General features: G+C 39.8%; 1 protein-coding gene across 1 annotated transcript in view; it reads right to left on the bottom strand.

The window, feature by feature from the left end:
- Window positions 1-21192, bottom strand: part of LOC134675869 (probable ATP-dependent RNA helicase DHX35) — a 68665-nt gene that overhangs the window by 28854 nt on the left and 18619 nt on the right. Inside the window, exons 4-8 of the mRNA XM_063534193.1 lie at window positions 21009-21089; window positions 19998-20057; window positions 19371-19536; window positions 17900-17997; window positions 16189-16435 (exon numbers count right to left, since the gene is read on the bottom strand). Of these exons, the coding sequence (XP_063390263.1) occupies window positions 16189-16435; window positions 17900-17997; window positions 19371-19536; window positions 19998-20057; window positions 21009-21089 (652 nt within the window). The remainder of the gene's footprint in view (window positions 1-16188; window positions 16436-17899; window positions 17998-19370; window positions 19537-19997; window positions 20058-21008; window positions 21090-21192) is intronic.

Raw genomic sequence — 21192 nt, 5'->3', positions numbered from 1 at the left:
CCGGTTTTTGTGGTAATCAGCTGCTGCCCTGTCTCTTAACCGCATCATGAGCTTAATCGTATCAGTGATCCAGGGGTAAGAAGACCCTTTAACAATAATAGACTTAAAAGGAGCATGGCAGTCAAAAACAAAAATGACAGATTGGCTGCAACCATCGCATGAATATCATCTAATTGCGACACCAAGTCCCACCTCACACACCCCAAGTCCGCATCTAGCTTATCAAGGTCAATGTTTTTGAAAGGCCTGTAAGTTAGGCAAAGTGGTCTAGGTTTTTCAAGTTTGGTTTTGATCAATCAAAAAGAGTAGGTATTGCACGAACTATATCAAATACTTTAAGAGAGGTAATATTCTAACTAAATTTTGGTAACATTTAAACAGCTAAACCGATTTTGGTGAAAGTTGGCTGATATGAAGCCCGAGACAGACATAGGATAATTTTTTTATGTTTTTATCAATACAATACAATACAACACAAATGTGAAATTGCACGCAGGTTTAGCGGGAGTTATAGAAAAAGCGTTCTCCCTAGCGAGTTATGAAGTTTCTAGTGCCATAATTAACTGTTTTTTGTCTTTATACTTAATTTTTGTATCGCAAGTGTGATGAAAAACATTGTGTGTAACTCGGGGCGTAACAATATTGCAAACTCGAGTCTATAAATCGCTCCAGCAAGCCGTCGCGATTTAACTTACTCTCGTTTGCAATATTCAACTTACGCCCCATGTTGCACAATGTACTATTTCATCACACTCGCTCAGTAAATGTGGAATTGCACGCAGGTTTAGCGGGAGTTATAGAAAAAGCGTTCTCCCTAGGGAGTTACGAAGTTTCTAGTGCCATAATTAACAGTTTTTTGTCTTTATACTTAATTTTTGTATCGCAAGTGTGATGAATAACATTGTGTGTAACTCGGGGCGTAATAATATTGCAAACTCGAGTCTATAAATCGCTCCGGCAAGCCGTCGCGATTTAACTTACTCTCGTTTGCAATAACTTACGCCTCATGTTGCACAATGTAGTATTATTGCACACCTCACATACACGTGGTTTACAATAAATGTACAATAACATAAACAAATACAATAGAGGTAACAACAGGCGGTCTTATCGCTTAAGAGGGATCTCTTTCAGAGAACCTTTGGGGTATCGGAGACAAAGCAAACAAAGAATAAGAATATACGGTAGGCGGCGCAAAGAAAGAATATGAAAAGTCGAATTAAATATAACCTAACAACACAAAAAAGCTGGCTAGTTAGTGAAACGTTATACTAAAATGAATTATGTTTATAAGTGAATAGAATTCATTTTTAGTTTAGGGTGGCTAGTTATTGGCCGATGGCCAATTACTGGCGAATTACCCTATGTACGAAATATCATTTGATAGTTACCAGTCACTTTTCGGCGAAGGAAAACACCGTCAGGAAACCAGACTAAGCCCTAGGCCTAGTTTACCCTCGCGTTGGAAAGTCAGATGACAGTCACTTTCGTAAAAACTAGTGCCTACGCCATTTCCTGGGATTAGTTTCAGACAGACCCCAAGGCTCCCATGAGCCGCGGCAAAATGCCGGGACAATGCGAGAATGATGATGATGATCATCATCACTTTACTCACTTTCGTAAAAACTAGTGCCTACGCCAATTTCTGAGGAAACCAGACTAATCCCTAGGTCTAATTTACCCTCGCGTTGGAAAGTCAAATGGCAGTCACTTTCATAAAAACTAGTGCTTACGCCAATTCCTGGGATTAATTTCAGACAGACCCCAAGGCTCCCATGAGCCGCGGCAAAATGCCGGGACAACGCGAGAATGATGATGATGATCATCATCATTTTACTCAAATTAAGTCGCGGGCAGAAGTTATAAATATATTAATAAAATCGTCGAAAAGGGCAAAAATAATAGTTATTTGTTTTACAAGGGGGCAAAGTTGTTGTTTAGTCGCTCGTGCTAATATTGATACCCGAGCAAGCGAAAGATTCCAAAATTGAACCACGAGCGTAGCGAGTGGTTCGAAAAATGGAATCTTGAGCGTTGCGAGCGTTTCAAAGCACGAGGGTTAAACAAAATGTGCCCCCGAGTCAAACACAATTTTTTTCACCACACCAACCCGAAGCAAATATTAAATGTAAAATATCAAACAAAATCAAATCCAAATGAATGTTATTAAATATTTATCATCCAAAATCATCATTTAAAAGTCAATACTACCAGCAAACATAAGAAAAAAAAATGTGAATAAAATGCAACTTTGCTATCACTTTTTGAAGTGCAAAGTAAGCCTTTCCGAGCCGGTGTGGTGAAAACTATTTTTTTCATATGATAGCGAGCATCAGAAAGGACGTCGCATTCAAAAAATTTTTCCGACATCAGCACCTCTAGCACAACTGGCCGCGACAGGCGCGAGAAGTGACAGATCGGCGCGACTTGGCGGCTTGTCGCGTGTTGGCAGCACAACTCACGCGCGAGAGCCGCGACAAACTCGCGATCAGGTGTCACTGTCAGAAAATGACAACGATCGCGACTTTGAACTAAAATCCGTAGCACAACTGCCTATTTAGAGACAAAATATTCTCTCGTCTTTATGTCAATCCGCGAGTCGAAGTCTACGCGACTTTATAACGCGACTCGCTCTCGCGGGTGGTTTGCTTGTACTTTTTTAACTAAACTCATGATAATTATAACTTAAAAACAAGTTTCATATATTATGTAATAATGTAATTTGTATAATTACTTATTGCCCTAAGGAATAAGGAAGTGTGGAACAATCACTAAATGCGCTTTACGCACTCTTATATCGATGATTATGCACGGTGATACCTACAAGTACCACAACACACCCATCATGTTTACAACTTTAATTTCAAACAGCTAGCTTGTAGGTACTCAATTAAGTAAATAGCTACATATGTAGGATTTTTAAATTTCAATTCATGTTCGTAAGTTTATAAAAGTAATCCTAAGACTTCCTTATACAAAACTTTCATCAACCTAACAACGGAGCCCGCTTGCTTGTACATAAACGAAGCCGATGAGGTGGGTAGGTACAAATGTTCAAAACAAACTATCCAACTTATTAAGTAAGCCTTAGTCTTAGTAGTAATATTTAGGATCACGGTTAGATGTCTAATTTCAACAATCTCTTACTATTTAGGTAAATCTCTTACCGTTTGGAACCTTCCTCGACTTCAACAAAAAATACCTACATGTGGCCTGTGCCCGCAGCATCGTACTGTAACAGAATGATGTAATACGTGGCTATAACAGGATCATGTCCGGCTCAAAATCATGCTTTGTATGAAATATTATCAGTCATCACCCGCTAAACCATTCCATCCCCTGCCAACACCATACCGTGACGTGACTGGACCGAGCCGACCAACAATATTTTGAAGGAGTCGTTACGCTCATGTCATAGTCTGCGTAGCATAGGTACGGTTATCATATGGTCTACCATATTGAAACTCCTCTAGATCATACCCGTGTTCTAGATGTTTCTCTTCATGTTTGACAGGGCCTGATACGATCATGATACGATACGTTGTTGTCAGCATTAGGTATGAAGTAGGCCTTGGGGAGCTAATCATGGCTTCTAGGAGTTCTAGGTACCTGCCTACTTTATTTTTGTTTCTTTTCAGGTAAAAATACAGGAGAGAAAATACAATATTAAAATTAATAGTATATTGATTTGCCTTATATATTCTTGCAATATTCGACTTCTTATTATTAAACCTAATTAACATCTAGAACCACAATAGAGAAATTGTAAGAATCTTCTTTATTACCCTTGAAAAGTATTTTCTCTCTTCCTTTTTCTTCGACATGCGGCGTAATTAAATATCACCCTGGAAAGAAAATTGGTTTGTATTGTAAACAAAACAATAAAATATGGTCATGACTTCATCGAGAACTATGAAATAAGCTTTTCATATCAATTTGTCAAATCATAAACAGTTACACAGTACACACACATGCCATCCATTATTGGCACAAGAAAAACTATATGAAACTTATTTGAGAGTTACTGCGGCAGCTTAGATAGGTATGCCATAACCATTAGGGTTATTATTAATAGTTCACTTCCTCGGTGGTGTTCTTAAAGCTAAGAAAGCGCTTCTCAGATCTTAGTTAATTTAGAAAAGGAGACAGCTCCGCGTTTGAAACCTACAAGCTTGCCTAGTGTGTTTCTTTTCCTGACTCGCCACTTCGGGTCCCGTTGACACGTTCCTGTTAACAATATTTTCCTTTGGGTGCTGGGATATCAATCGTGTCTAGGAACTCTAGGATAATGCTGAACTTATTCTGAAAAAAAAAACACTATTTACAACAGGAATATGAGAACAAAACCAATAATAGCAATTCCATTAAGTACAGTTACTTACAAAAATATTTTATTTCAAAAGTTTATTAAACAGAAATTTTTAAACAATATATATTTTAAGGAATATTATCAATATTAAGTATACAAGGCTCTATTACTTACCTTTTTTTCATATTTTTCCCGTAATTAAATGTTGACAAAATTTGGAAGTTCCTTGACTTTGACAGGAAAAACTTAACCATCGACAAAAAACCAGATTTTTTACCACCAAAGAACGAATGATTTAGCGCATCCCTGGTTTCCGATTCAGTGTTGCCACTTGCAAATATCGATTTGTTTAGACTTTGATTTCGCCGGGTAACACTGACGAGTCGCGCCGCGACTTTGAGTTCTCTACGCGGCTGTTGCAGTCGCGGGTACAAGTCATGCTACGGAAATCGACAGATTTGACAGCCGCGGGAATGGCGACTCGAGTCGCGGTCTAAGTCGCGGATGCAAGATGTGCTAGAGGTGCTGAAGTGGAATCTTCAAAACTAAACTGACCTCCTACAGAACTAATACAATCTATGTACAACCATCGTTCGCTAGTTTGTCGCTCGTACAGCGACATCTAACGGATCATTCTACAAATCTAGACTATTAACCGAGCGATGATGAAGGCTTGAGGATGAAAATCTTTATTTTATTCTGGTTTTAGTATTTGTTGTTCTAGCGGCAACAGAAATACATCATCTGTGAAAATTTCAACTGTCTAGCTATCACGGTTCGTGAGATACAGCCTGGTGACAGACGGACAGCAGAGTCTTAGTAATAGGGTCCCGTTTTACCCTTTGGGTACGGAACCCTAAAAATTAAACGTTCTGTTAAAAATTAAGCGAGCATCAGAAAGGACGTCGCATTCAAAAAATTTTTCTTTCATAAGAAGTGGGATAACAATCCTCACGAACAAAGTAAATTGACCTCCTACAGAACTAGTACTATCTATGTACAACCATCGTTCGCTAGTTTCCCGCTGGTACAGCGCCATCTAACGGATCATTCTAAACTAATTAACCGAGCGACGATGAAAGATTGAGAATGATAAAGGCATAGCTGTCAGATTTCTGGCGCGAAGCGTAAATGTGTCGTTTATGCTTCCGATGTAGCCCACAAGATGGCAGAACCTACTATGCACAAGTAAAGTACCGACTAGAGCTGCCCTCCTAAGCTAAAAAACCGGGCAAGTGCGAGTCGGACTCGCGCACGAAGGGTTCCGTACCATAATGCAAAAAAAAAACAAAAAAAAGCAAAAAAAAAAACGGTCACCCATCCAAGTACTGACCACTCCCGACGTTGCTTAACTTTGGTCAAAAATCACGTTTCTTGTATGGGAGCCCCATTTAAATCTTTATTTTATTCTGTTTTTAGTATTTGTTGTTATAGCGGCAACAGAAATACATCATCTGTGAAAATTTCAACTGTCTTGCTATCACGGTTCGTGAGATACAGCCTGGTGACAGACAGCGAAGTCTTAGTAATAGGGTCCCGTTTTACCCTTTGGGTACGGAACCCTAAAAAGCGGTATTTGCATTCAATTTTCATTGAAAATACGCGGTAGATGGTAGCACTTGCTTTGGCAATGTACATATGTACATTGTTTCCGATTCAGGCCACAAGATGGCAGACGGCAGACCCTCCAACTCGCACGGTCCCTATACATAAATATCATACATAATCAGAAGTGGGATTGAACCCATAAAGCAAACTGACCTCCTATAGAACTAGTGCAATCTATGTGCAACCATCGTTCGCTAGTTTGTCGCTGGTACAGCGCCATCTAGCGGAGGTTTCTGAAATCTATAACAAACTACACTAAACACAGCCGTATAAGATAAATAAAGTCTAAGAAAAAAACGTGCCTCGACGGCCAAGGAAAAGTCATTCTTGAATAGATGGCGTCATTACCTTTGGCCTATTCTCGGCTAGATGGCGTTAACGACACCGTTTGGTATTTAACAATTTTAACACATATCAGTGAAAGAACATGGGTCAGTATGGAACAATAAAAGTTAAGAATCATTTATCCGTAAACATATTTTGATTAATTTATACATTTTCAATTTTATTTTAAGTTTTAATCGTGTGTCTATAGATGGCAGTAAATGTACCGTGACTACAAAATTGACAATGACAGGACCCCTCTATACTATCTATTCTTTTTGATAAACACTAGCAAAAAGAATTTGAAATAGAAAGTTACTGTTATGGTAAATTATGTAGCTACAGTACATTTACTGCCATCTTTCGACAGAAGACAGACTGTTAGAACGCCTTTTGACTTTGATCATTATTCTTTCACTGATCCGTGTTAACTTGTTAAATTTTAATATTAACGCCATCTACTCGAGAGAGAGTTATGGCGTCATCGCTCGAAAATATTGCACCATACTTTTGGCTTAGTGTCGGGTAGATGGCGTTAATTTAAATATTTAACAAATGAACACAAACATCAGTGAAAGAATAAGGATCAAAGTCGAATGGCGTTCTAACAGTTATAATCTTCTGTAGATAGATGGCAGTAAATTTACTGTGGCTACATAATGTACTTTGACAATCCGCCTCTATTTCAAATTCTCTTTGATATTAGCTAGCATCAAAAAGGACGCAGCTTCCAAAAACTCCTAAACAATAGGATTTCATCCATAAACCAAACTGACCTCCTACAGAACTAGTACAATCTATGTACAACCATCGTTCGCTAGTTTGTCGCTGGTACAGCGCCATCTAGCGAAGGATTCTGAAATCAATGGATTAACAAACTACACTAAACACTAGCAAAGAGAATTTGAAATAGAGAGTTACTGTCATGGTAAATTATGTAGCTACAGCAGGCGTGGCTCACTCCGCGATTTCATCGCTTTGTAACATCCACAGAACAAGTTAGAATGGCGATGCGAGCAGGGTGCGTGTCGCCGCCGGTTTTGAGCAAACGCTCGCACGCTACCCGCCCGCGCTGACCGAAAACGAAGTAAACATGCCTTTCTGCGCCACAATAACCTTCAGATTAAGAAGCCAGACATCAAATCTGTCTAAAAATCGGCCAAGTGCGAGTCGGACTCGCCCATGAAGGGTTCCGTAACAGCAAGTAACATAATAAAATTGCGGTTTACGGTTTATGACGTATTAAAAAAAAAATTACTTACCAAATCTTGTTCAAACCAATTTTCGGTGGAAGTTTGCATGGTAATGTACATCATATATTTTTTTTAGTTTTATCATTCTCTTATTTTAGAAATTACAGGGGGGACACACATTTTATCACTTTGGAAGTGTCTCTCGCGCAAACTATTCAGTTTAGAAGAAAATGATATTAGAAACCTCAATATCATTTTTGAAGACCTATCCATAGATACCCCACACGTATGGGTTTGATGAAAAAAAAAATTTCGAGTTTCAGTTCTATATATGGGGAACCCTAAAAATTTAAGTGTCTTTTTCTATTTCTATATGAAAATCTTAATGCGGTTATTTATTTATCGTATGGCATTATACACTGTGTTTTTAAATATTAACATGCATATCATAGCTTAAATTTAGTATTCCGTATGCGGTTCACAGAATACATATACTTACCAAGTTTTAATAGTATAGTGCTTATAGTTTCGGAAATAAGTGGCTGTGACAAACGGACGGACAGACAGACAGACAGACAGACAGACAGACATGACGAATCTATAAGGCCGTCCTCGAAACGTCGGAGGTAAATCTTAAAACTTAAATACGCGATTAAGTCCCGTTGTGCAGTTTGATAATGAATCTATAAGGGTTCCGTTTTTTGCCATTTGGCTACGGAACCCTAAAAAGGCGTATCCATTCACCACGCACACAAGGCGCTAGTTAGTTTTGACTACCGTTGCGCGAGTGTTAGTAAATGTGGAGAGGAACGGTTCCGATACTAACCGCGCGCGATAGCCATTCTAACCTCTTTAATATGTTCTGTGGGTACATCCGTTCCACACGATCACACCATTTTTGGTGTGGAACGGATGTACCGTAAAATGAGAGAATGTGCCGTAAGCCGCGCGTGGTGCTGTCGCCACCTAGCGGCCATATCTATCCGATCGTAACAGACGCGTTTTATTAGATAGTGAGTCTTCTGTACCTAGTACTATTATCAAAAAGAATAGATAGTATAGAGGGGTCCTGTCATTGTCAATTTTGTAGTCACGGTACATTTACTGCCACGTATCGACACACGATTAAAACTTAAAATAAAATTGAAAATGTATAAAATAATCAAAATATGTTTACGGATAAATGATTCTTAATTTTTATTGTTCCATACTGACCCATGTTCTTTCACTGATATGTGTTAAAATTGTTAAATACCAAACGGTGTCGTTACCGCCAGCTAGCCGAGAATTGCCCAAAAGTAATGGCGCCATCTATTCGAAAATGACTTTTTCTTGGCCGTCCGAGGCACGTTTTTTTCTTAGACTTTATTTATCTTATACGGAGTTATATATATTTCTGCTATTATTTATTGTGATATCAGCTAGCATCAGAAAGGATGCAGCTTCCAAAAATCCTTACAAATCAGAAGTGGGATAGAACCCGCAAAGCAAGCTGACCTCCTACAGAACTAGTGCAATCTATGTACAACCAGCGTTCGCTAGTTTGTCGCTGGTACAGCGCCATCTAGCGGAGGTTTCTGAAATCAATAACAAACTCGTATGCTGCTATCCTGATCGTAGCAGACGCGTTATGTTAGAGTGAGACTTCTGTACCTATACAGTATGTATCTGACCATAGGGCTTTAAATCCAGGGCTTGATTTTACTCGCTAAACTGAGCTACTTTTACTATGGGACTAACCCTAAAATCGGGATTTTTTTTGGCTTTTCCATAGAAAACGTCGACATCTGATCAGCTAACATGTATGAAAAATTAAAAAGGAAATTCGGGATTTCTGGATTGGTGCCATAATAAAAGTAGCTCAGTTTAACCAGTAGAATCGAGTGGATTTAAAGTCCCATGGTCACTACACCCTGTAGTACCATTATTTTTATTCTGTGATAGCTAGCATAAAAAAGGATGCAGCTTCCAAAAATCCTTATATATCAGAAGTGGTAAGAAACCCGCAAAGCAAACTGACCTATAGAACTAGTGCAATCTATGTGCAAACATCGTTCGCTAGTTTGTCGCTGGTACGGCGCCATCTAGCGGAGGTTTCTGAAATCAATAACAAACTACACTAATCACTAGTTTATGTATAACCATAGAGAAAAAATACATAGAGTGCTCACTCCATCAGTTTTAGTACCAAAACGACTATTATTTTCGTAGTAGAAATGACCTGCAGAGGAGTATATCCGGACATACAAAGCAGTTGTGTCATTCTCAACCAAAAGGGTACTTTCGGTTGTCAATAAGGCGCTATTTCCATTATGGCCTCAATTTGGAATCAACAACCGATTGTGGATAAAGATCTGTGCACACCGGCTGCGTGTGCGTGACGTGCACGTGCGCGTGCAGCGTTGTAGTATACAGATCCTTATGAGAGACGGCACACCGCTTGCGTGAGCGGCTCCAACATTTTAGCGCACGCGCACGTCACGCACACGCAAGTTGATGTGCACAGGCCTTTAACAACCGACACGACACTGTGGTACCTTTTGGTTGAAAACATCAAATTTTTCAGAGCTGCAACAGGCAAGGAGACCCTATTCAACGCTCGGGTAGATGTTTTTAGATTAATTTAGCGCCGCTATCAAAAATTTTCAAAAAACTTTAAAAGCGGGATGTAAACCCTAAAGGAAATCGACCTCCTACAGAACTAGTAAAATCTGTGTGGACCCATCGTTAGCTAGTTTCCCGCTCGTACAGCGACATCTAGCGGTGGCTTCTGAATTAATTGACCAAGCGAACGCAAATTGTGATAAGTAGGGGGCGTGCAATCGTGCATGAACTATAGGGGGCAGCACAGAAGCCGTCAGATTTTTGACGCGAGGCGTAAATGTGTCGTTTATGCTTCCTAAGTAGCCCACAAGATGGCAGAAATTTTGAAATATTTCGCTTGCTCGGGTATCAATATTAGCACGAGCGGTTAAACAATTTTGCCCCCTTGTAAAATCAAAAAAACTATTATTATTATATCCGATTCACGCGAACGCCAAAAAGGGCGTCGCTTTCAAAAATTCTTAACAATTCAGAAGCGGGATATCAATTGTAAACCAAACTCCTGTGGATCTAGTTTAATCTATATTGTTCCATCGTTCGCTAGTTTCCCGCCGATACAGCGACATCTATCCGGCCCAGCGGCAACTGTCGGCATGATATGGTCGCCATCAGATACATCGGATCGGCCAAGGCCGTCATAAATATCTGAACACGCCTCTATTGTCAATGTACACTTTTCTTGGTCTAACTCTATGTAATTATTTAACATTATCGCACTCGAAGCGAATAATGTCGTGAACGACAGATATAATAGTTATTTGTTTCACTCGGGGGCAAAGTTGTTGTTTAACCGCTCGTGCTAATATTGATACCCGAGCAAGCGAAAGATTCCAAAATTGAACCACGAGCGTAGCGAGTGGTTTGAAAAATGGAATCTTGAGCGTTGTGAGGGTTTCAAAGCACGAGGGTTAAACAAAATTTGCCCCGAGTGAAACACAAAAATTTTCACCACACCAATCCGAAGCAAATATTGAATGTAAAATATCAAACAAAATCAAATCCAAATAAATGTTATTAAATATTTATCATCCAAAGTCATCATTTAAAAGTCAATTCTTCAAGCAAACATAAGAAAACAACTCAAAATTTGCATTTGATTACTTTGCCTCACGTGTGAATAAAATGCAACTTTGCTATTAGTTTTTGAAGTGCATTGTAAGACTTTCCGAGCTGGTGTGGTGAAAATGTTAATTTTAATCGTTATAATATGCATTTTTAAATAAAAGGCGAACGCAAAAACATTGCTACGCTTACAAAAATACTTTATTTTACTTTATGTATTAGTTATGCAACATCAGTAACTATACTTTTACTAAAACTAGTATGATCTGTGTCGACCCATTGTTCGCTAGTTTCCCGCCGGTATAGCGACATCTAGCGGAGCTTTCTGTACCTACTAGGTACAGAAGACTCACTCTCTAACAAAACGCGTCTGTTACGATTAGCACAGATATGGCCGCTAGGTGGCGACAGCGCCACGCGCGGCTTATGGCTAGCCACCACAATTGGTGAGGAACGGATGTACTTGTAGCTACCTGCTGCAAAGCGACGAAATCGCGGAGTGAGCCACGCCTGTCCCTAGTAGTCCCCACGCTATCTCAATGCGGATTGGGGACTTATACACCTTTTGAATTTCTTCGCAGACGTATGCAAGTTTCCTCACGAAGTTTTCCTTCACCGAAAAGCTAGTGGTAAATATCAAATGATATTTGTACATAAGTTCCGAAAAACTCATTAGTACGAGCCAGGATTTGAACCCGCGACTTCGGGATCGAAAGTCGGACATCATATCCACTCGGCCACCACCGCTTCTCCTTAATAACCGGGCAAGCGCGAGTCGGACTCGCGCACGAAGGGTTCCGTACCATAATGCAAAAAAAAAAAAGGTCACCCATCCAAGTACTGACCCCGCCCGACGTTGCTTAACTTCGGTCAAAAATCACGTTTGTTGTATGGGAGCCCCACTTAAATCTTTATTTTATTCTGTTTTTAGTATTTGTTGTTATAGCGGCAACAGAAATACATCATCTGTGAAAATTTCAACTGTCTATCACGGTTCGTGAGATACAGCCTGGTGACAGACGGACTGACGGACGGACGGACCGACGGACAGCAGTCTTAGTAATAGGGTCCCGTTTCACCCTTTGGATACGGAACCCTAATATTAGTTAAATGTAGGCGTGCACCAAAAAAGGGACATCGCTTACAAAAAGTGGATTTATGACATTCAAAAGCGGATAGATACAACTAGCTTGGCTCCTATATAACTGGTACAGTCTGTGTCGACCCATCGTTCGCTAGTTTCACGCCGATACAGCGACATCTAGCGGAGATTTCTGTACCCCTAGTCATAGAATAAATAATAGTACTAGGTACAGAAGACTCACTCTAACAAAACGCGTCTGTTACGATCAGCACAGATATGGCCGCTAGGTGGCGACAGCGCCACGCGCGGCTTATGGCAAACCCCAAAATTGGGGCCGAACGGATGCACTTTTAGCTACCTGTAGCAAAGCGACGAAATCCGAAATCGCGGAGTGAGTCACGCCTGGGGGCCGATTTTTGAATTTCGATCACTCGATTTCGTCACTCGACAATCGGTCGAAAACGGCGAAATACTAATTTTTGAAATACGACCGATAGAATAGAATTTGGGAATCGAGTGGTATTGACCACTCGTTTTCGATTCTATTAGTAGAATTTAAATGCCTACTATTGGAGATATTATTGAACGAAATACACGAAATCGAGCGGTCGAATTTCAAAAATCGGCCCCCTGCCCTAGTGTTATAGTTAAATAATGGCGAGTACCAAAAAAGGGACGTCGCTTACAAAAAGTGAATTAATGACATTTAAAAGCGGATAAATGATAGATACAACTATCTTGGCTCCTATAGAACTAGTAAAGTCTGTGTAGTCTCATCGTTCGCTAGTTTCACGACGATACAGCGACATCTAGCGGAGATTTCTGTACCCTGTGTTATAATTAAATAATGGCGAGTACCAAAAAAGGGGCGTCGCTTACAAAAAGTGAATAAATGGGGACTACGTGTGTATGGAGAAGCGTCGCCATTCCTCTTAATCATAAATTATCCAAAATATTTTGTTATTACTGTTTCACCACTCTGCCGTTAGATGTCGCTGTACCGAAAACAAACTAGCGAACAAGTTATCACCACAGAAATGTATTGTTTGTAGTTTATTTTGTTTAACCTAAATTAATGCTATGATTAAGATCTTTAAATTTTTGGAAACAATGTCAATTTGATGTTGTTTATTATAGTATGGCCAAAAAGAATAGATAGTATAGAGGGGTCCTGTCATTGTCAATATTGTAGTCACGGTACATTTACTGCCATCTATCGCCACACGATTAAAACTTAAAATAAAATTGAAAATGTATAAATTAACCAAAATATGTTTACGGATAAATTATTTTTAATTTTTATTGTTCCATACTGACCCATGTTCTTTCACTGATATGTGTTAAAATTGTTAAATATCAAACGGTGTCGTCAACGCCATCTAGCCGAGAATAGGCCAAAGGTATAAATTATAATGGCGCCATCTATTCGAGAATGACTTTTTCTCCACATCCGAGGCACGTTTTTTTCTTAGACTTTATTTATCTTATACGAAGTTATATATATCTGTGTTATGGCTAAGTGTTTTTACAAGCTTTAATAATTTGCAACGTATGTACAGTCAGCAGCAGAAGTTGCTAAGCGGGCCAGGTGTTCAAAATGATCTTGACGTGACTTTATTGTTAAGAGTATACGGGCGTGTCAAGATAATTTTGAACACCTCGCCCGCCTATCAATTTCTGCTGCTGACTGTAACTATCTAACTATGTTTGTACGGGTCAAATCTTGCAAGTTAAATTTGACCCACTTCCCGGTTTCCAATGAAGCTGAAAATTTGCATGCATATCCAGAGAGGAAAATGAGGATTAAATACGTTTGTATGGAAAACCGTCCACTTTCGTCTTTCGTCTTAAGAGCCCATCAACGTGCACACTAGCGCCACTGCTAATTAATCGTGATTATTTAAATTTTACAACATGTATTTAAAAAACCGGGCAAGTGCGAGTCGGACTCGCGCACAAAAGGTTCCGTACCATAAAGCAAAAAAAAAAACGGAAAAAAATGCAAAAAGAAAACGGTCACCCATCCAAGTACTGACCACGCCCGACGTTGCTTAACTTTGGTCAAAAATCACGTTTGTTGTATGGGAGCCCCACTTAAATCTTCATTTTATTCTGTTTTTAGTATTTGTTGTTATAGCGGCAACAGAAATACATCATCTGTGAAAATTTCAACTGTCTAGCTATCACGGTTCGTGAAATACAGCCTGGTGACAGACAGACAGACGGACGGACGGACGGACGGACGGACGGACGGACAGCGAAGTCTTAGTAATAGGGTCCCGTTTAACCTTTGGGTACGGAACCCTAAAAATGGGGCCGCTAAGTTCTGTATTGTGTATTTCAGTACCTTTTGAATACATCAAACTAGTTTTTATGTTGCTGGATTCGTCAATCTATGCCTCCAAAGTTAAAACGGCCGTTTCTGTTTTGAGGCCCCAGTCGAAATATTGAACAGATGGAATACCACCCTAAGACCATTTTTCTAACGTTTTTGTCTGCCATTTGAAACACTTTGATCTGCCTGTAGTGTGGCAGACTGCCGTACATTGGTAGAACGGATAAATTCTATTTAATACAGAATTAATGTAAAACTCACCGTAAACGATCCCGGGTATAGTGACGCTAGTTTCCGCTATATTAGTCGCTAAGACCACTTTTCTGACATTGTTTTCTGCCATTTGAAACACTTTGATCTGCCTGTAGTGTGGCAGACTGCCATACATTGGTAGAACGGATAAATTCTATTTAATACAGAATTAATGTAAAACTCACCGTAAACAATCCCGGGTATAGTGACGCTAGTTTCCGCTATATTAGTCGCTAAGACAACTTTTCTAACATTCTTGTCCACCATTTGAAACACTTTGATCTGCCTGTAGTGCGGCAGACTGCCATACATTGGTAGTACTGATAAATTCTATTTAATACAGAATTAATGTAAAACTCACCGTAAACAATCCCGGGTATAGTGACGCTGGTTTCCGCTATGTTAGTCGCTAAGACCACTTTTCTGACATTCTTGTCTGCCATTTGAAACACTTTGATCTGCCTGTAGTGTGGCAGACTGCCATACATTGGTAGAATGGATCAATTCTATTTAATACAGAATTAATGTAAAACTCACCGTAAACGATCCCGGGTATAGTGACGCTGGTTTCCGCTATGTTAGTCGCTAAGACCACTTTTCTGACATTCTTGTCCGCCATTTGAAACACTTTGATCTGCCTGTAGTGTGGCAGACTGCCGTACATTGGTAGAACGGATAAATTCTATTTAATACAGAATTAATGTAAAACTCACCATAAACGATCCCGGGTATAGTGACGCTAGTTTCCGCTATATTAGTCGCTAAGACCACTTTTCTGTCATTCTTGTCTGCCATTTGAAACACTTTGATCTGCCTGTAGTGTGGCAGACTGCCGTACATTGGTAGAACGGATAAATTCTATTTAATACAGAATTAATGTAAAACTCACCGTAAACAATCCCGGGTATAGTGACGCTAGTTTCCGCTATATTAGTCGCTAAGACCACTTTTCTAACATTTTTGTCCGCCATTTGAAACACTTTGATCTGCCTGTAGTGTGGCAGACTGCCATACATTGGTAGTACTGATAAATTCTATTTAATACAGAATTAATGTAAAACTCACCATAAACAATCCCGGGTATAGTGACGCTAGTTTCCGCTATGTTAGTCGCTAAGACCACTTTTCTGACATTCTTGTCTGCCATTTGAAACACTTTGATCTGCCTGTAGTGTGGCAGACTGTCATACATTGGTAGAACGGATAAATTCTATTTAATACAGAATTAATGTAAAACTCACCGTAAACAATCCCGGGTATAGTGACGCTAGTTTCCGCTATATTAGTCGCTAAGACCACTTTTCTGACATTCTTGTCTGCCATTTGAAACACTTTGATCTGCCTGTAGCGTGGCAGACTGCCGTACATTGGTAGAACGGATAAATTCTATTTAATACAGAATTAATGTAAAACTCACCGTAAACAATCCCGGGTATAGTGACGCTAGTTTCCGCTATATTAGTCGCTAAGACCACTTTTCTAACATTCTTGTCTGCCATTTGAAACACTTTGATCTGCCTGTAGTGTGGCAGACTGCCGTACATTGGTAGAACGGATAAATTCGCCGCCTGTACGCCGCTCGGGAACTGTTTCCTGTATTTGTTTTTCTCGTTGTTCTGTTCTGCGTATAGTTGTAATGTTTCTAATGCTGTTAGTATTTCTTCCTGGAATTTTAAAGGAATCACATTAATTGACCAAGCAAAACGGTCTCTACACCGGTCTGTCTGTCTGTCTGTGGCCCGGTGGCCGAATGGCACAGGCACCTGCCGCTATAGCAGAGGACGCTGGTTCGATTCCAGCCAGGGGCACTGGAGGCATTGGTCACTATTTCTTAGTATATGACATTTATTTCAGTTTTCAAAAAGGTCTCTGTTTCGGTTTGGGCAAAATTGTTTTCACCTCAGCAGCTCGAACAAGGGTACTTTGCTTCTTAAAAACAGTGAGCAAAATGCGATTTTGCTCACTGAGTCATTTTGTCTCACTCAGTGAGCAAAATCGTATTTTGCTCACTTAGTGGGACAGTATGAGTGAGCAAAATCGCATTTTGCTCACTGAGTGAGACAAAATGTCATTCAAGTGACTTTTATAGTCAAATGTCATTTCAACATGCGGGGTCTAATACAAGTTCGATATACTTGGGTTCTATTATCTCTGTCCCTCTAGGTATGTTCTCACTGCTTAGGGTGAAAAATTTTGTGTACTACACGAGATCAAAGTTATTTACATCTCGTGCGCTTTTGAATCCCTTACTACGCTCAAGATTCTAAATTAGATTCACTCGCTACGCTCGTGAATCTATTATAGAATCTTTCGCTTGCACGGGACTCAAAATAAGCACTCGAAGAAATATCAAACTTTGATCTCTTGTTGTACAAATAACTATTGCTTGTCTGTCCGTCTGTTCTCCTCTACAGCATTTCTCAACCGATTCTCGAGAAATTTTCACGATAGTTTTTAGATTTTTTACGAAATGGCGCTAGGTCTACAGATCACAGTCACTAGAGTTCAAAGAGAATTTAAACTAGAGGAATATCGTCAAAGTACATTTAATGCTAGGTACAGAAGGTTTACTCTCTAACAAAACGCGTCTATTACGACAGATGTGACCGCTAGGTGGCGCAAGCGCGAGGAGGCGTCCGTTCCGTAGCGGTGCGCGGCAACTACTACTGCTAGACACCAACATTGGTGTGGGCCGCATGTACTTGTAGCGACGCGACGAAATCACGGAAAGTGCCACGTCTGGTATAGGATAATTTATCGAAACTAGCTTTTGCCCGCGACTTCGTCTACGTAGAATCAGTAACAGAAGCTAAAGTATAGCGCCTGGATAAAGTGTAATAGCAATCATTCAATTTGATAAGCTTAATTGCCTACACCAATTATCAGGCAATGTATTAACTCTCTCAATTACACTCTCTTTAGGGATGATTTCCGCTTTGAAAACTATCCTATGTCCTTCCCCGGGACTCAATCTATCACTATGCCAAACTTAAACTAAATCCGTTCAGCGGTTTAAGCGTGAAGAGGTAACAGACAGACAGATACAAATGTATAATATTAGTATGGATTTCCGCAAAGTTTTACTTGACTACGGAAGAAGTTATGAATTGATGATAATATTTATTTACCTGTGAAGTGAGAAATGCTAGTATATCACCAAAAGGTTCGTTTTCGTGTATCTTGATGACCGTATCTACTGTGGCTTTCACGTAGTCTGGTACCGGATCTGAAACGTTACAGGTTTAGATTTAAAGTAAAAATTCCCAATTATATTAAAAAAAACCGGCCAAGTGCGAGTCGGACTCGCGCACGAAGGGTTCCGTACCATTAGGTACGCAAAAAACGGCAAAAAAATCACGTTTGTTGTATGTGAGCCGTGAGCCCCACTTATTTACCTATTTATTTTATTCTATTTTTAGTATTTGTTGTTATAGCGGCAACAGAAATACATCATCTGTGAAAATTTCAACTGCCTAGCTATCACGGTTCGTGAGATACAGCCTGGTGACAAACAGACAGGCAGACAAACAGACTGACGGTGGAGTCTTAGTAATAGGGTCCAGTTTTTACCCTTTGGCTACGGAACCCTATAAATGGAAAAAAAGACGAAGGGGCAAAGCTGTGGATAATTTACATCAAATTATGTAAAAAAGCGCGGATGGCCTAGCGGTAAGAGCGTGCGACTTGCAATCTGGAGGTCGCGGGTTCAAACCCTGGCTCGTACCAATGAGTTTTTCGGAACTTATGTACGAAATATCATTTGAAATTTACCACTAGCTTTTCGGTGAAGGAAAACATCGTGAGGAAACCTGCTTACATCTGCGAAGAAATTCAAAGGTGTATGTGAAGTCCCCAATCCGCATTGGGCTAGCGTGGGGACTATAGCCCAAGCCCTCTCGCGCTCGAGAGGAGGCCTGTGCCCAGCAGTGGGACGTATATAGGCTGAATTATTATATTATTATTATATTATATGTAAAAATATTTTACGTACGTTTGTATGGAGAAGTGGTTGTCCTTTTCACTCTGTATCTTCTTTAATCAAGCGGGTAATTTTTTTTCGAAGGAGATCGTAGAATGAGACCAAGACAAGTCTGCCACGATTTTGATAGCACACTCAGTGCAAGTGTTATTTTAACGTCAAACTTTAAGCGCGACGTATGAAATGCTAACGCCATCTGGTAGAATCTTGTGGTACGACGATGCCAGTGACAGAGACGCCACAGGTTTAGCTTGTCAGAGTTAGACCAAGAAAAGTCTGCAGCGATTTTCAGCAGATTGTCAGCAGTGCAAGTGTTATTTTAAACGTCAAACTTCCATGATATTATGACGCATAAATAACACTTGCTTGCACTGCCTCGTATAAATAACACGCGGTGCAAGTGTTATTTCAAACGTCAAACTTCTATGAAATTATGACGTATAAATAACACTTGCACTGCTTCGTATAAATAACACTAGCACTGCCTCGTATAAATACCACGCAGTGCAAGTGTTATTTTAAATGTCAAGCTTCTATGACATTATTACGTATAAATAACACTTGCACTGCGTAGGCTATCAAAATCGCTGCAGACTTTTCTTGGTCTAACTCTATTTTACCTTGAGTATAAAACACGTCAATAGGGTGCGTCCGGCCCTGCATAGACATGATGACAGATGTGGAAGGTTTCTCCCTCTCTCTCTTGTCTGTCAGATTGAAGAAATCCTTCAGGAATTCAGCATCCATGGTGGCGGATGACACGACGATCTTCAGGTTTCTCCGTTTCTGAAAAATATTTACGCGCGTTGGGATTATTCCCGTTTTTCGACGATTAGAGAATAATTTTTGGCAATAAAATAATAGAAAACCGGCCAAGTGCGAGTCGGAATCGCGTTTCAAGGGTTCCGTACATTAAGTCCGACTCACGCTTAACTGCACATTTCTAATAGGTTTTCCTGTCATCTATAGGTAAAGAACTATTTTGCGTATTTTTTCAAAATTTTAGAACCAGTAGTTTCAGAGATAATGGTCGGACAGACAGACGCACAAGTGATCCTATAAGGGTTCCGTGTTTTCCTTTTGATGTACGGAACCCTAAAAATATACCCTTTATAGACAATACCTTTTGGGTACGGAACCCCAAAAATTACGTGATATTTGCCGAGACCCCCCTCTCCTAACCCCATTGAACATTTCACGTAATTAATGGACACCCATTAAATTTTTAAAAATTACCAAAAACTTACTTTGGCTATTTTCTTGAGCAGTCCCATCAGCACGTCTGTCATTTGCGATCTTTCGTGGACCTGAAAATCATAGAAAATGGTACTGAAATAAATGTATGTATGTATGTAGGACTATATAGTCTATATCTTTAGGTGTGTATTTAAAAAAGCGTAATTCAAATGCACAACATTGCTCCGGTCCTTACGAGGCTAGAGTTAGACCAAGAAAAGTCTGCAGCGATTTTGATAGCCCTCGCAGTGCCAGTGTTATTTATACGTCATAGAAATTTGACGTTTAAAATAACACTTGCACTGCGTGGGCTATCAAAATCGCTGCAGACTTTTCTTGGCTTAACTCTATGTGCGCACTTCAATTAAGTTTGTGTCTATGAGAAGGCAATTAAAATAATATTATTAAATTGATCAATTCATCGTTATAATAGATGATCTCATATAATAACTATAATAATAATATTATTATGCTTTGTCATGAATATTATGATAAGTTTTTTATAAACAGTCGTATAATTGTTATTTACGGTACAAGTGCGAAAAATAGTGGCGAATTTTCAAACACGACCGTTTCAGCCGTCGCAGAGTAAAGGTAACATTCCATTTCTGACCGCAGCTGCATTACTGCTCCGACACGTCGATGTTATTGTCAATTTCCATATAGTAAAATGAATGACAAGACAATTAATGTCAGTAACGTCGCAACAGTAGTCCAGCTGTCGTTGGAAATGGACTGTTACCTTAACGTATTATTGCAGGTGACTATCTGTACAAGTCCGTATGTATGTACATGTCGGCGGCCGATCTTTAAGATTAGGCAGATCGTTATGTTCCTGTGTAATGTTTTGACGATAGTCACATTAAACCAATTTCGTTAGGTTGCTTCATATGCCCGAAGGGCAAACTGCCCAGAAATAGGAGCCCCGCGCGGGGCTCCGTCGATTCAGAGAATGAGTCAAAGATTTTCACGTTTCACGATATGCCTGATCTTACGATCGGCCGCCGACATATATGTCTTACCTCGTCCAAAACAACAACTGAATACTGCATCAAAAGTGGAGACGCGAACATTTCTCGAAGCAGCACACCCTCTGTCATGAACTGAAAACAAGATATGAAAATGAATGAATCAAATGCGAATGAGAGAAATGAAACCAGTACCTACAGTTGATGGATCTGTTGAGCTACTGAACTAAACTGAACT

This window comes from Cydia fagiglandana, chromosome 23 (genome assembly GCF_963556715.1).
Source record: "Cydia fagiglandana chromosome 23, ilCydFagi1.1, whole genome shotgun sequence".
Taxonomy (NCBI): domain Eukaryota; kingdom Metazoa; phylum Arthropoda; class Insecta; order Lepidoptera; family Tortricidae; genus Cydia; species Cydia fagiglandana.
This window is presented reverse-complemented; position numbering and strand designations above follow the sequence as displayed.